This window comes from Lithobates pipiens, unplaced genomic scaffold, assembly GCF_037356315.1.
Source record: "Lithobates pipiens isolate NorthernLeopardFrog02 unplaced genomic scaffold, aLitPip1_a1.2 Scaffold_3, whole genome shotgun sequence".
Classification (NCBI taxonomy): domain Eukaryota; kingdom Metazoa; phylum Chordata; class Amphibia; order Anura; family Ranidae; genus Lithobates; species Lithobates pipiens.
Window position 1 is genome coordinate 5039496 of NW_027507790.1, and position 17223 is coordinate 5056718.

At 40.1% G+C, this 17223-nt stretch overlaps 1 protein-coding gene across 3 annotated transcripts in view; it reads left to right on the plus strand.

The window, feature by feature from the left end:
• SMTN (smoothelin) overlaps positions 1-17223 on the plus strand; it is a 220693-nt gene that overhangs the window by 89219 nt on the left and 114251 nt on the right. For 2 of the 3 annotated variants that reach the window (XM_077461184.1, XM_077461186.1), the window contains exons 2-6: positions 380-531; positions 4932-5013; positions 8171-8249; positions 9471-9571; positions 13612-13711. In XM_077461184.1, the coding sequence (XP_077317310.1) occupies positions 380-531; positions 4932-5013; positions 8171-8249; positions 9471-9571; positions 13612-13711 (514 nt within the window). The remainder of the gene's footprint in view (positions 1-379; positions 532-4931; positions 5014-8170; positions 8250-9470; positions 9572-13611; positions 13712-17223) is intronic. The other variant, XM_077461185.1, reaches the window with a different exon arrangement.

Sequence of the window (17223 nt, forward strand, 5' to 3'; positions counted from 1 at the left end):
TATGATCTGCCAACATGTGCCCTATCTGACAACCCATCATGCTGACCGCTGCTTTGGTGCAGGAAGCAAAATAATTGTGCAGTCTCATTTATTGCTTTGCTCCGCAGGTGACCTGAGATAATTTATCAACAGCCAAAGGGTTTTTTTTTTTTTTTTTTTTCTTCCATGCAGTCATGGGCTGAAAATCCGGTTTTCCATAAACAAATTTTGTTGAAATTAAAGGCCTTGTTTGTTTTGAATATGGAAAATCTGAGTCGTTCTTTATCCAGTCAGGCTTTTCTTAACAATTTACTTTGTAGAAATCCTTCAAAACCCGATGCACATTTTCACTTTTGGCACAAGGCTTACCGTATATGTATATCTCTTCCCCCTCTTGCAGCTGGAGGTGACCCTGGACCTGGCGGAGAGGCGGGTGATCCGCTCGGCGATTCGAGAATTACGCAACAAAGAGTTGGAGAGATGTGAGGAAGCCTTGGCCTCTAAACGCTTCAGATCGGAGAGAGGACAAGAGGATAAGGAGAATCAGCCTGGGTTAGTTCATGTCTTTGTCCTCTAGTGGCCCTTCATTAAAGGGAAGCTTTAGTGCATTGTTAGTGTCGGCATTGATTAATTGTAACATCATAAAAAGTAATATTTTAAGACTATAAAATTTTACATACTTGTTCCACATTTTATTGCATGTTGTTGGTATTGCTTCTTAAGTGGTCCTCTTGCTGACCCATAGGCTTGCACTAAAAGACAGGAATACTGTAGTACTGTCACTGTATATTACTGAGCAGGAAGCAGAACTTACACATGTAGTAAGCAAGTTTGGTGGGTTTTACCTCGAATTGTAATTTACTAAGATAGAGATCTCTATCTATATCTATATCTATACATACGCACACACTAGAGTGAATAATTAAAAAGTGTCTTAGACCAATTCTGTTTTAACTGGGTCTGTTGTCTAAAGCAGCCAATCGGCTTCTATTTTTCATTTTTTCCACACCGCTTAAACTGGCTATTATCCAGTTAAGACAAAGTTTCTCGGACACTTTTTAAAAAAACCTTTGAATACCTTTTTTAAATGCATTGATAGTGGGTAGGATGATTTCCCTTTTTAAGTCTTAAATGTAAAAACCCTTAAACGGAACTGCAGACAGGTAATTAGTTTGCCATTTTATCCAAGTCAAAACGTTGTTTTTTTTTTTTTTTTTTTTTTTTTTTTTTTTCTTAAAGCTAATTAAGTACATAAGTCAATGTTTGTATTGGCTCCCTGTAACCTGCACAGTATGACTGTCAGATTTATAGCGCAGTGCAAAAGAATAGAGCCTAACAGTAATTCTATGATGGCATAATATGTATGCTTACACTCCTGGGGGTGAAATATTGACCAAACTATAGGTCCAAACCACAGTACAGAAAACCAAGGTTGCTCACCTGCAAATCTTGTTTGGCTGGGGTGCCTGGTATACAGGATCAGCTGAATAAAGATTCAGGTCAGTAGTTTAGGTCATCAGAACCTCTTAGGGTCATTGTCACATTTTCCACTCTAAATTTGTTGAAAGAACCAAACAAAAAAAAAAAAAACCCTGTTTACAGAGCTTTAGAGTTGATGCTCAATTTAAACCCGCAAGTAATTCATCCTTATTGGATAGTTTTATCTAAAGTTTTAAACAAAGTTAGCATCCAGACAGGGAGCTATTGCAGTGCTGTCTCTTTAGATAACTTTTAGTCCGTAAGACATGCCATACACTGTGAGAATTTCTTTCCTTCAACCACTGGTTGCCACGGGCAACCATGATTCCCCCCCCCTCAATTCAGACAGTGTTAACTGGGGAATCTGCAATTGTCCTTTCTTGGGGGAGACGGAGCCTTCCCCGTCGGGAGAAGATCACGATTATCACTAGGAGCTACAGCAGCCACTATCAATAATCGCAAGAGAATCCGACAGGTTGGTTAAACCCAAGTTGATCGATCAATCAACCTGGTACATTCAGCCTGCCTATAAATGATTCGAATCTTGGCCAGTTCCTGCTGAACTGGCCGAGATTTGAACCTTGTATGGCCGGCCTAAAACTCTGCCACCTCCTATCCCATAAATGCAAGATGCTTACCTGCTGTCGCCCTCCTAAAATCTTTATTGTGCAGCCCTGCTCAGACTCGTATCCTTTTGCACATAACTCATGTCAAAATCCAGGTCCTACCGTGCATGCATGCTGCTCACCCATTTTCTGAAACTCATTCCAGCTGCAACCATACAACGTAGCATGCCCCCCCCCCCCCCCCCATCCCTATAAATGATTGGGGTAAGCAGCACATATGTGACCTCTAGCTATGGCTGGGACCATTTCAAGCAAAGGCTGTGTAGGCAAGGCTGCCCAGTGAAGATCTCCCTGGCAGCTCTGAAGGTAAATCTTTAACTTCATGTGGCTTATACCATTGTTTCCTTTTTCAATGTTGCTATGCTGCTGACATTCCTAATAATGAATGTATAAATTAACTGGGCTCTGACACCTGACAGTTTTTTTTTTTTTTTTTTTTTTTTGGTCTTGAAACCAAATAAAAGCTTGGTTGGTACACAGTTTTCAACAGTTGCATTAGAACAGTTTCTTTAGCATGAAAGCAAAGCATGCAGTTTAATTTTCTCCTGCTCATCCTGCAACAAGAGAATATCAATGGATTTCCCTATGGACAAATCTCCATTGTTGGCTATTGTATTTGCACAGCTGCAGCACCTGTGGATGCCTGCATACCTGTACAATGACTGTATCTAGTGTAGTGTAGTAAGATATATATATATTTTTTTTCTTCCCTACCACCCTTTTTGTTAATGTAGATGTCCATTTTTTTCCCCCTTCCCTGTGTGTGCAGTAGGTCCACAAATCAAGGTAGTGGCCAGCTAGGAGAGAATGGAGCAGCTTCAAGCAGAGGGAGGACAAGCATACCTCCTAGTGTCATCTTCCAGCCCAACTGGTTGCCATTGATCTTTAAAGGATTAAGCTTCCAAAACTTCAGAGATACAGATCAGGGCCTCAGTGCACGTAGGCTGGCCATAGATGGCTTGATAAAAACAAGAGATGTACCATAGAGCATTGTTGGCAGACAATTTCTTTACTTTTTTACTTTGTCTACTTTTACAAGAAGGCGGGGAGTTTGCTAATGACTATGAGCTTTTTGGGCCCTTCTCTGCTAAAGTGCTCAAGGCAGTCGCTTCTGACTGTGCCTCAGTTTGGCATGGCCTACAATATAAGATATTTCTTCAATTCTCTCAACCAGGGTTCCATGGAACACTATGGTCCCCCCTGAGGTTGCTAGGGGTCCTTGAGCAATGAGCAATTTCTGACTCTCAAATAAGTTCCCAATGACACCATTGATCTTTTAGCTATCTGTAAGCGGGTAATGCTTCCCAATGACCACAAGTGTAGGAAGCATTCTTCCCACTGACCATCACACTAAAGTATCAAGAGTTGTAGATACCGTAACTTTTAGCAGGAGTTCCCTGAGAACAGATGCCTATTTCAAGGGTTCCACCACATCGAAAAGCTTGAGAAAGGCTGCTCTAAACTAACCGTAGATCAGAAAGACTTCGGTTTTCATGAGGGCAGATAGATTTATGGAACTGTACTGTAGTAACTTTTATGATTGGCATTGCCAAATATCGCAAAGTGGGCTTTTGATTTTTTTTTTTTTTTTATCAGAATATGATGCTCATGTGTATACAGTACCCAATCACCCTGAAAAGTCTTCTCTCCTCCTTTTTTTTTTTTTTGAAGGGAGAGGGATTAGAACACCTGTCCGTTTGTATTGCTGTCCCATTAGAGAGATTCTGTTCTGTTTACCGTTCGCAGTGAAAGTAAAGAAAAATCCCAAGTTTTGGGTTCTCCTCAGAAAAGTAAGAGGGGACATTTTTGATTGGGAACACTAGGTCTGATGCCCTGGGGGTCCCCCAAGGGATTCCCAGAATTTGCAGGGATTTCCTCCCACTTCCTGTTTTGGCTATGGGACAGGAAGTAAAGAGAAATCTAATCAATGGGACACAGGTGGCAAACAATAAAGCAATGGGGGTTATAACCCTCCCTTACTCTATCCACAATGGGGGGGAGAGGGGGTGCGCTTTGCCCATAGTTCTTCTTTCAAGTTAACCAATGGATTGACAGTGCTATTCACAAAACACTGAAAATATGCTAAATTGGCAAAGTTCACTTAGTATATGTAAACTCTCACAATCCGTGTCTGCCTTATTGCCTGTTAATTGAATACACAATTGATAAGGTTTTTATATTGGTTTGTGAAGTGCAAAGAATACCTCCTTATGTTAGAGAGCTCATAACTTCCTGTACTCTCTTCCTCTGCAAGCTGTTGTTGGCTAGCTCTCGTACTACAGAACACCCCCTTTTCCCAGGTTATGAAGGGGGGGGGGGGGGGAGTTGTTCTGATGAGCATCCTTCCTGGCCTAAGTTGACAATGCTGCTCCTCCATAGATGCAATAAGCATTGTAGGACAGAAAGCATGGTACTGGCAAGGTCATGAGGGTCAACCCTGAATGAAAGAATGTAGCCACCACTAATGATGAGCTACAATCGGTATCTTCAGTTTTTGACTTAGATGCACTACAATGTGCCTTTTTAAAAATAAATAATAAAAATTGAAATCTGATTTTATTTTTTCCCCTCTACATTGCTTCATAACAGAACTGCAACTATTTTTCCCATCCTGTGCCGTACTATGCTCTCAGATGGTAGTGTTGAAAGTGGTAAACAGAAAGGACTGCATTTGTGGCATCCATAGTTCATTTCCAGAATATGGTGGCCAGGTGGTTGTGTTCTCCGAATCATATTAAAGGCATATTTTTATGTTTTACTAGAGTGTACCTTTTTTAACTAAACGTGCATCATGTTCATGCTACCCAGCAGATGTTTTAATAATCCATGGACAATCTTTCTTTTCAGGGAAGAGAAACAGCAGCGGGCTCTGCATTCATTGGCAGGAAGGCTACAGGAGATAAATGATGTGGAGGAGCTCACAACACTGGTACATAACTTACTGTAAAGCATGATAGGAATGAAACATAAACCGTACTTCAACCCAATGCTCACCTCTTCAAATCACTCCTAACTAAACTGCTTGCATTTATCTTCCATTTCTTCATCGCTGCTTTGAAAAAAAAAATTCTGTATTAAAAGCTGGGAAAAATATTTAGAATTTTTTTTTTTTTTTTTTTTTTTTTTTTTTCCATGTATAAAGGCTTTCAAAATTTATCACAATATTGGAGCCACACTATTTTCATTGAATGTGCTAAAATTGCTCTCAAATGTGAGAAGCGTTTTGATGTTTTTACAGTAGAATTAGTGTCTTGAGAAAGTATCCATGCCCCTTGAAATTCTCCACATTTTGACATGTTACAACCAAAAAGTAAATGTATTTTATGTGATAGACCAACACAAAGTGGCACATAATTGTGAAGTGGAAGGAAAAGGATAAATGGTTTTCAAAATGGAGTCAATACTTTTGTAGAACAACCTTCCGCTGCAAGTCTTTTTGGGGATGTCTCTACCAGCTTTTCACATCTAGAGAGTGACCTTTTTGGCCATTCATGCTCTGCAAAATAGTTCAAGCCCTGTCAGATTGGATGGAGAGCATCTGTGAACAGCGCTTTTCAAGTCTTGCCACAGATTCTCAATTGGATTTAGGTCTGGTCTTTGACTGGGCCATTCTAACACAGGAATATACTTTTGATCAAAACAATTCTATTGTAGCTCTGGCTGTATGTTTAGTGTTGTTGGCCTGCTGGAAGTTGAACCTCTGCTCAAGTCTTTTGCGGACTCTAACAGGTTTTCTTCCAAGATTGCCCTATATTTGGCTCCATCCATCTTCCCATCAATGCTGACCAGCTTCCCTGTCCCTGCTGAAGAAAAGCATCCCCACAACCTGATGCTGCTTTCACCACCACATTTCATCGTGCGGATGGTGTGTTCAGGGTGATGTGCAGTGTTTTCTGCCACACACAGCATTCTGCTTTTAGGCCAAAAAGTTAAAATTTTTGGTCTCATGTGACCAGAGGACTTTCTTCCACGTGCTTGCTGCATCCCCAACATGGCTTCTCCCAACTGGAAACGGGACTTCTTATGGCTTTCTTCTTGCCACTCTTCTATAAAGGCCAGATTAGTGGAGTGCATGATTAAGTTGTCCTATGGACAGATCTCCCACCTGAGCTGTGGATCGCTGTATCTCCTCCAGAGTTACCATGGACCTCTTGGCTGCTTCTCTGAATAATGCTCTACTTGCCCGGTTTGTCAGTTTAGGTGGATGGCCATGTCTTGGTAGGTTTGCAGTTATGCCATACTCTTTCCATTTTCGCATGATGGATTGAACAGTGCTGCATGAGATGTTCAAAGCTCTGGATAGTGTTTTTTTTTTTTTTTTTTTTTTTTTTTTTTTTTTTTTTTATAACCTAATCCTACTTTAAACTTCTCCACAGCTTTATCTCTGACGTGTCTGATGTGTTCCTTGGCCTTCATGATGCTGTTTGTTCACAAAGTCCTGGTTCCCATTGATTCATTCTACTTTGAAATCGTGCTACTTCACTTGAAGTTGTGCAATTTCAAAGTAGCAAGTCAGTGCGATTTTCAGGTACTACTCGAAAGACATCTGTGTTGCTTCATGCACAAATGTCTATTGAAGTCACAAACGAAATCTGCAAAAGTAGTGCAGGAACTACTTTTCCAAATCGGTGCGGCGTTGCACTGATAGGCACGGTGCCATTGCCAGGAATAGTCTGCAACTTGTCATACGATTTGACCTGTTAAGTCACATGATTAAACACTGCAATGTGAACAGGGGCTAAGGTTCTATAACAAATCACCTGAGGACTTCACAGAACAGCTGTATTTATGAGATTAAGTTAGACACATTACTAATTAAGTGACTTCTGAAGTCAATTGGTTCCACTAGATTTTAGTTGGGGTATCAGAGTAAAGGGGGCTGAATAAATGCACGCCACACTTTTCAAATATTTATTTGTAAAAAAAAATGTTGAAAACCATTTATCATTTTCCTTCCACTTCACAATTATGTGCCACTTTGTGTTGGACTATCTCACAGCAAATCCTAATAAAATACATTTACATTTTTTGGTTGTAACATGACAAAATGTGGAAAATTGCATGGGGTATGGATACTTTTTCAAGGCATTGTGTTCCTGTCACTATATTATGTTTGAGCTGACAAGGTATGATATCAATTTGCATTTAAACTTGTGACTTGGGCTCTGATAAATTGGACAGGCCCCTGCTGATGGAAAGTCCTTGTATGTATTGCTTCTGATCAGGTCTGTTTTTTGTAGATCTGCTACAAAGTAGTAAACCCCCTGGATGGCAGATTGGATAAATGAGAACAAGGTGAAATTGTGCTTCATGGATATTTGCATGAAGCAGAGTTTGCCTGAAAATGCAAGGTCTGACTGCTTATGCCCTCAAAAAATAATTGAGAAATGAGGTAAAAAAATGATCTTGGACTTGGGCTGCTTCTCTAGGCTCCAGTGGCTTTACTGTGCCTCATTGTTGCCATCTGTAAGAGTATACCTACAAGAATGCGCTCCTGCAGGAAGAGCATTCTCATGCGTTTGGGGTTGATTTACAGTGATGTAACTTCATAGCGTGTAGACAATTGTTTCGAAAAGATACAGTATATAAATGTTAGGCTTGGTTCACATATATGCAAATCGGATGCGTTTTTAAACCGCATCCGATTTGCATAACATGTGAACTAGACCGGCTTTCATTGGACCTGGTTCACATTTGCGGGCTGGTAGTGGTGCTATTCAGTCAGATTTCAGGTGCCATTTCGGTGTTAAATTTGCACCTGAATTGCACGCAAACCAGTGAGTAGTGAACAGTGCAGAGAAACCAGTGCTGCATATATGTCAATGGAGCCTTACAGTAAGTTTTCATTTTCTGATTAACTTAAAGGGTTTTCAGTGAAAACATTGTTTTAATTTCACCTAGTAATAAAGCTGCTCTAGGCATTTATCTACTTATATTTTCCATAAGAGAAAATAAACCCAGATTCATTATTATTATTATTATTATTATTATTATATATATTTTATTTTTTGCAAAAGGAAGACATTAGATGGTATTGATAGCGAGTGCCATGCAAAACATCCATTTTGCTTTTCTATTTTTCCCAGCTTCGAGGAGCCAGTGAGTATGAAGAGAGAAAGCTCATCCGTGCTGCTATCCGGAAAATCCGAAATGATGAAATTGAAGGTAAATGCACAGATCTGAATCCACTTTTTTGCCATATATCAAAGGTGTATTTAAGCCTTCATTAGGCATTAAACCTTGGTATTGCATAAAGGAGATGCACCCTACAAATTTAGTACAAGTGTATAAGCCTTGATGGGGGTAAATAGAAGAAGTAATGTACAGCTACCTGTTAAATTCCAACCTGCCCATGAAATTGGAATGTGATTGGTGATGCAGAGAGAAATTGCACTTTGTAGGCTTCAGGAAGTACACTGGCAGTGAACCCTGGGGGTGCTTTCTAGATTAAAGGGAGTAAATGCTCTGATTTTGGCTTGGGTGTTCAAGAGCAATTCCAGTCAACAAGTAAAACTCATTAGCTCTGTGAGCTAATAATGCTGTCCAATGCAACAAAAATAAGCCCTTGTACACACGGTCGGACATTCCGACGGAAAATGTACGATCGAACCATGTTGTCAGATAATCCGACTGTGTGTGGGCTCCATCGGACTGTTTCCGTTGGAATATCCGACGGACAAAGTTTTTTAGAGCTGGGCTCTAAAACTTTCCGACAACATGATCCGATCAGACGTTGTCCGATTGTGTGTAGAGAATTCCGATCGGACAAAGTGCCACGCATGCTCAGATCAAATTCCTAGACCAAAGCTATTGGCTTCTAGCCGTAACGAAATAACGTCATCGCGTTACGTACGATCGTATTTTCCGACAACTTTGTCTGACTGTGTGTATGCAACACAAGTTTCGGACAAAATCCGACGGATTTTGTTGTCGGAATGTCCGACCGTGTGTACAAGGGCTAAGGTGTAGATTAATGTTCAACAGCATGGTTCACTCTGTCTAGAAAATGTTAATCCATTCTGTATTAGAATTAGAAACACTCAGTAGTGTATAGTCCTAATCCTGTGTTTGACCACCACTTTTCTACACCAATGATTGGGAGCCAGTCAACATGGTTCCTGATCATGTGTTAATTATGGTGATCATATGGGGGCAAAAAAATTTAGGTAGGCAAATCAGTCATAGTTAACTGATTCATTTTAAAGCTGCTAAATTCTGCTGGCCATCTAGCCTCAATGACTAATGGACAGGTAAGAGTTAAAAGCAGAGTGTTGTTGGTAAGTGATATTGTGTCCCCGATTTTAAGTGTGAAAATACATTTTGGTCTGCTATCACATAATTTTTGGCATTAAATGTAACGTACCTCTTTGTTTTGTATGCTTTTAGCAGCATCATTTGCAGGAATGCTGGTCAGCCGCACCACTGACCGAGGCAATGGCTCCACGCAGTCCAATGGTATAGAGAGTATTGTAGATCTCCCTTCAATGGTACGTATGAAAATGGCTTTTGTGTTTAAAGTGGTTGTAAAGCCACTGTTCTTCCTATAATCCCCTGTTATTTTAGAGTATGTGCCCCAGTGCATGTTATTTTATAAAAAAAAAAAGTTGCATTATACCTAATTTCAGAGCACCCCTCAGCGATCACTTGACCACCTGCCGCAGTCTTCCCGATCCGACAGCTACAGCGGGCGGAGCTGAGAATGCTCAGCTGACGTTGGCGGGGAGGAAGAGCGGAGAGCTGTGGACGGTCATGTGAGCTCTGAGGGGTGCTCTAAAATTGGGTATCAAGCAGCTCCTTTTATTTATATATATATATATATATATATATATATATATATATATATATATATATATATATATATATATATATATATATATATATATATATATTATACACTGGGGCACATACTGTTATATAATACTAGGGATTATAGGAAGAAAACAATTTTAGCAGCAGGGTTTTAGCGATTGGCACTGACACAGCTGACAGGGAGGGAGGAGGGGGAGAGAAAAGACAGAGAAGAGACGGCGGATGACTGAGGCACATCAACTGACCACGGTTTCGGGGCTCAGCAGCCATGATGAACTGTGGCCAGGTTACAGGGGGGAGGACAGAACTAGGCAGGATCAACCAGTTATGTTGGGTGATACAAAGAGAAAAATTACACAGCACAAGCACTGTGCTGTATAACATGCTTTAAGGGAACAGAATACATTTTTATTTTTTATTTTTTTGGGTAACAAACCTTTTAAGATGAGAGAAAACAACTTCTTTTCTTCTAATTCTTTTTTTTTTTTTTTTATTATTATCTGTATAGTGATAAGTACAGTGCTTTTCGTGCACACTTCACCTTACCCAAGTAGATTAACTTTTAAGGATTTATTTTGTAAGAAAGTTAACATATGTTTACATTAGTGTAAGTAGATTAGCGTTGGTGATCCTGTCATGTCACAGTTAATTAAGATGGCCAAACCCATCAGCAGAGAATTTCTTGCACAGGTAGGTTTGATATCACAGTTTGTAACTTCTAATCATAATTGCTTCTATTATTCCGGCATGCTGGAGTGTATTCCTGATAATCGGAACTAAGGGACCTATTTGGATGAGAGTCAAAATGTCTTCAACATTAGAGTCTAGTTGAATGGGATTAGGTTATTCCATTACCCGATTTAATGAAAACCTTTACAGACGTTCTTTTATACTCAGATTTAGACAAGAGGTGTATTAGATAATTTTAAAGGTGCTGGATGGTCTGGCTTCATATATGTAATGAACTGATGAGGAATTTGTAAGCGTTTTGGGGTTAATTGGATTTCCAATAAAAGTGGCAGTGATGTGTCCTGCTGGACTGTACCATATACGTGGGGTCATCTTCATTTGCACTTTTTTTTACCATTGGTCCGATTTCAGTTACTGCCATTCTGGGAGCCACTTTGATCATCTGGCCAGTATTATGCTGGTCATCCATATCGCTCAACAAATTCTAAAGAATTAATCTCAAGGTATCAGTGGTGCTGTTTTGTGGAAAAATGTCCATAATGGTTACTCCAGGTCTATTTGGAGCAGCACTGAGCATTTGATTGGTAGGTAGCCTGACATAGAACTTTTGTTTTTTGCTTTATGATAAAAAAAACATGCACACAGATTAAACCTGAGTCACGTGGACTGCTAACCTTTATGCCTGTCGTTATATGAAATGTTTGCCCTCAACATTAGGGCACTTTAACACTGGGGCGTTTTTTCAGGCGCTTTTGAGCTAAAAAAATGGCGCCCCCTGCAGCCTCAGTGTGAGAGCCCAAGTGCTTTCACACTGGAGTGGTGCACTTGCAGGACATGAAAAAAACGTCCGGCAAGCAGCATCTTGGGGTAGTGCGGGAGTGCTATATTTAGTGCTCGTAAACCTCCCCTGCCATTGAAATCAATGGCCAGCGCTACCGAAGCTCCTGCAGCAGCACTTTTCATCCGCTAGCAGGGGGTTTACAAGCACCCCGCTAGTGGCCGAAAAGCGCCACTAAAACTATGGTAAAGCACCACAAAAACTAGCTGTGCTTTACCGGCGACGCCCCCCCGCCCCAGTGTGAAAGTGCCCTAAAACTTCTGTTCAGGAATGGATACGTGTTTGCAAATCCATTGTAAACAGGAGAATCTGGACAGGGATTATTCCAAATGTGAGGATTGATGCCAAAATCCGCTTTCATATAAGGAACACATAGACCACCTGTTGTGTGTGTGTGTTTTTTTTTTTTTTTTTCTTCTAGCGGTACAGGGTAAGACTGATAATCGGGTAATTATTGAGGTTCTCCAGTTGTCTGACCTCCTGCATCAAAAAAAAAAATTGAATACAAACTAGCAGTACCTTTTTAATGTAACCTACTATTTTGTTTGGATAGTCAACATGGTTCAGTGCGATTTTCAGATGAAATTTTGGTAGCATAGAATCGCTTGACAATCACCTTGTTTTCGGTGCCCACAGAATAAGCAAACCACATTCAAAATGCTACCAAGATGCACTGCATAATCGCACAGAAAATCGAATCAAAACGCAGTAGTGTGAACGGAGTCTAAAGACTGACATAATTGCACACATGGGTTGGACTTGTCTTTTTTTTTTTTTCAACCTCACCTACTATGTAACTACTATGTAAAGATCAATACACAGTTTTTTTTTTTTTTTTTTGTTTTTTTGTTTTTTAAATCAAGAATACTTATTTTAGAACTCCTCAAATTTTCCAAGATTTGTTTTACAGAAAAAAAAGCACAACAAATACAAAACAAAATGGAACCAATGGCTTTACCTGAGGTGTTTGTTGTTTTGTGTTTTTTTTTTTTTTTATTTTTTTTTTCCATTTGTGTCTCTTTGGGGAGATTTCTCTTCACTTCCTATCCCATAGCCAAAGCACAGTGTAAGAGGAATCCCCTTAAAAATTAGGTAATCCCTCATTGTCACCAGAACTAGTGTTCCCATTGGAAAATTTGCCCGCTTTTACTGTTTGATGTGCAACTTCACTTTTGATCATAATGGTAAATGTGACAAATAGAGGTGGAGTCTCCCTAACACGGGTACATAAAGCAATGGGAATCTTACAAATGTTCTAATTCCTCTCCACTCTATGTGCAACACAAATAAATTCCCCTTAGTTGTTATACTTTAGTTTGTTTTTCGCCCTAATGCATTCTAAAGCATCTATCGGTGTCAATGGACTCAGCAGCAGAACTCGAGAGCGAGCCCGCACAGGTGCTCCCAGGGAAAGCATCTTTCTGTGGCGACTTCTGCTGAAGAGGGGCCTGGAGTGCTGGCGGGGCACCCAAGAAGATCAGGGCTGCTCTGTACAAAACAATTGCAGGGAGTAGGTTAGTATAGGCATATGTTGTGGTGTGTGTGTGTGTCTGTTTTTTTTTTTTTTTTTTTTTTAAGGATGGTTTTTAAACCTGAGAGTACAGCATTTAACATACCAATAATTCCATATTCATTGAATATGTGTGAAGGAGGAATACATTCAATAAATCATTGCATTCATAGCAATAACATAAACTTGGTGAGAACTCTCATTATGTTACTAACTATACCCAATGAAAATGGCCGATAGAGGGCATTACAGGTACAGGTACAGGTTTACCCAATCTACCCAATGAGCTATAATCACCAAAGAGTCTGGATAGCTAGATTTGTGCTAACCTTTAATGTGCATCCTGCCAGCCCAGGAGATGACAACCTCCATGACACTGTCCATGCTTAGAAAAAACAGTAGGTAGTTGGCTTTGTATACAGGGTAATAGGTCAGGGTCAAAAATACATAAATGGGGCGAGTTTGAGATTATAACAAATGAACAGTTGACTTGCAGTAAAGAGTACAATTTTGTGACCTTAGATGTATTGATTGCTAACCTAGACGGTCCTTGCAGGTTTTTTTTATAGAAGGGGTAATGGATTGGGGAGGTAGGAATGGCGTTTTAAGTTAAATTTTGCTTTTACAGATTTTAAAAAATGTACACCATTTTCTGACGTCTTGCCTTTTTTTTACCTTAGGCTCAAGAAAAAGAGGACTTGGAAGAAAGAAAGCTCATCAAGGCTCAGATCCATGAACTCCGCAGTACTCAAAATGGAAGCAGCCTTTCTTCAGCGGATGGTATGTAGTCCCAGCAGGTTATGTTTCAGTCTTCACTGTTGTATATTTCTGCAAAGACAACACATGCAACAAACGCTGTTTTAACACTGTAGTTTTTTGATATAAAGATACATTCTACCAACCTCTGTTCCTCTGACACCTGGATGATTTACAAATGAGGAATGGAGTGAATTACGTGATTGTCTGGTTACTATGGGCTAGTGCACTTTGCACTATGCAATACCCCACCTGCAGCCTCTAATATATTAAAATAATAAATGTGTGTGTGTGTGTGTGTGTATGTATATATACAGTGCCTTGCGAAAGTATTCGGCCCCCTTGAACTTTTCAACCTTTTGCCACATTTCTGGCTTCAAACATAAAGATATAAAAATTTTTTATATTTTTGTGAAGAATCACCAACAAGTGGGACACAATTGTGAAGTGAAACGAAATCTATTGGATAATTTTAACTTTTTTAGCAAATAAAAAACAGAAAAATGGTGCCTGCAAAATTATTCGGCCCCTTTACTTTCAGTGCAGCAAACTCACTCCAGAAGTTCAGCGAGGATCTCTGAATGATCCAATGTTGTCCTAAATGACTGATGGTAATAAATAGAATCCACCTGTGTGTAATCAAGTCTCTGTATAAATGCACCTGCTCTGTGATAGTCTCAGGGTTCTGTTGAAAGCGCAGAGAGCATCATGAAGACCAAGGAACACACCAGGCAGGTCCGTAATACTGTTGTGGAGAAGTTTAAAGCCGGATTTGGATACAAAAAGATTTCCCAAGCTTTAAACATCCCAAGGAGCACTGTGCAAGCGATCATATGAAATGGAAGGAGTATCAGACCACTGCAAATCTACCAAGACCTGGCCGTCCCTCTAAACTTTCAGCTCAGACAAGGAGAAGACTGATCAGAGATGCAGCCAAGAGGCCCATGATCACTCTGGATGAACTGCAGAGAACTACAGCTGAGGTGGGAGAGTCTGTCCATAGGACAACAATCAGTCGTACACTGCACAAATCTGGCCTTTATGGAAGAGTGGCAAGAAGAAAGCCATTTCTCAAAGATATCCATAAAAAGTCTTGTCTAAAGTTTGCCACAAGCCACCTGGTAGACACACCAAACATGTGGAAGAAGGTGCTCTGGCCAGATGAAACTAAAATCAAACTTTTTGCCCACAATGCAAAACGATATGTTTGGCGTAAAAGCAACACAGCTCATCACCCTCAACACACCATCCCCACTGTCAAACATGGTGGTGGCAGCATCAGAGAGAGAGAGAGAGAGAGAGAGACTCTATTATAGTCTGTGTGTATATATTATTATAGAATTAGCCGGAATCACAATATCGGGTGGGCATTCTCCATGATAATACAATAAACCGATGTAAGTTGTATATTTTACGGTGATATACTGTGAATGGAATGTGTTATTATAATAGATTTGTGTTTCAATAAAACCCTGAGGTCAACACTGGTAGATGCTGACAGCTTGCACTCTACGTTGTAGTTTGTGCTTCCAGTGTTCTCTCCTCCCTCCAAAATGCTCATCCATCAGTTAAAGACTTCAACAAGAACATCTAAATCAAGGAAAGTTGTGCTGTTGTGCATATGCCAACCCCCGGCCCTACAACATACTGCATAACATTTCATTAGGGCAGGGGTGCTCAACCATTTTGAAGTACGAGGACCACATAAGGTATTTGTTCCAGTGAAATGACATGGTTCCCAATTTCAAATTTTTCATTTTGAATAGCATAAAGACTGTTTGTTTGTTTTTTCCCCTGCAGCCGGAAGGGAGAAGCTGGTTTTCAGCAGTTGCAGGATGAATATGGAGAGGATCAGTTCCCGTATATATTCTATAGTGCACCTGCGTGTTAGCTGCGTTTTTGCCATAGACCTCTATTACCTCTTGTGGGTGTGGTGCACTTTCTGAAAGTGCACCAAAACCCCTCCATTCAGTTAGAGGTTGAGGGCCACATCCGAGATCTGAGTGCCACAAGTTGCCACATTAGCATAAAGTATGTAAAATGGCAACTGCTGGATAATGGAGTCTTGAGCCCAAGAGCCTTTTTGTTAAGCAGATGTGAGTTGCTTCTAGGGTGAATTTGATTTAAATCAAGTCTATTTAAATCGCTAGTAAAATATTGATTTAAATCCTAATTTTAAAGAGCAACTGTCATCTCTGTCCCACAGCGGCTCCTCCTGACCCGCTGCTGACTCACCGATGGTCTTATTCACTTTAATGGGACGGCTGGTGATGTGGCAGTGACGCAACAAGGTGAGGGACATGGAGGCACCAGATGAGTGGTTGCTTGCTAACAGGCGCTGCCATGACAGATCTGAAATGACAGGTGCTCTTTAAGTTCTTACATTTATTCTTGCTGGTAGTTAGAATCTTTAATATTTGCAAATATTTGTTAGTAAAACCGCAATATCAGGAACAATTCAATCATAGTTTTTGTAGTGTACATAGATTTGCAAAACAATGAGATAAAGGAATATTCTTGAACTTTGTTTTATCTCATGGCTACTGTGAAATTGTGTGACTGTATTAATGCAGTGCATGTTATCTCTGCTTGCAGAGCTTGGTTTCATTGAATGAGCAAAAATTTAAATATTGCAGCATATACAGCCTCATGCTACACAACTAAGCTCCATTTCATGCCGAATAAAACTAAATAAATGAATGTATTTTAAATTAAAAAAAATGATCTTTTTAGATAGATTTTTTACTCCAAACACATTATTTATTTATTTATTTATTTATTTATTTTTTTATAAATTTGATAAAAATCTGATTTAACCACTAGCCGATAAGCTCAAACAGATATACTGCAGCAAGTCAGTGCTCATGCGCAAGCTAACATACCTGTACTTTGGTCTATGCAAGGAGGATAGCGGGCGCGGGCCCACCGGGGCCCGCAAACTCTGTCCGCCAGCGACCCTTGATTGCGGTGAGAGGCAGAACATTGAACTGCCTATGTAAACAAGGCGATTCCCCGTTCTGCCAGATGACATGACAGAGATCTACTGTTCCCAGTAATTGGAAACCTTGATCCCTGTCATGTTCCAGTAAGCCCAACCCCCCCCCCCCCCCACAGTTAGAACACGCTGAGCTCTTGATCGTCCACTAGTGTTAACCCCTTCCCTGGCTGTGTCATTTGTTACATTGATCAGTGCATTTTTATAGCACTGATCAATGTAATGTCACTGGTCCCCAAAAAGTATCTTTTGGGGTCAGATTTGTCCGCCACAATGTCGCAGCCCCACTAAAAATTGCAGATCGCAGCCATTACCAGTAAAAACAAAACAAGTCCCTAAATCTATCGCATAGTTTTTAGACACGATAACTTTTGCGCAAACCAATCAATATACGGCAATCGAAGAAAAATTTATTATACACAGTATCTCGAAGTGAGTACACCCCTCACATTTTTGTAAATGTTTTATTCTATCTTTTCTTGTGACAACACTGTTATACAAGCTGCACACTCACTACTTTACACTCTGAAGAAATGACACT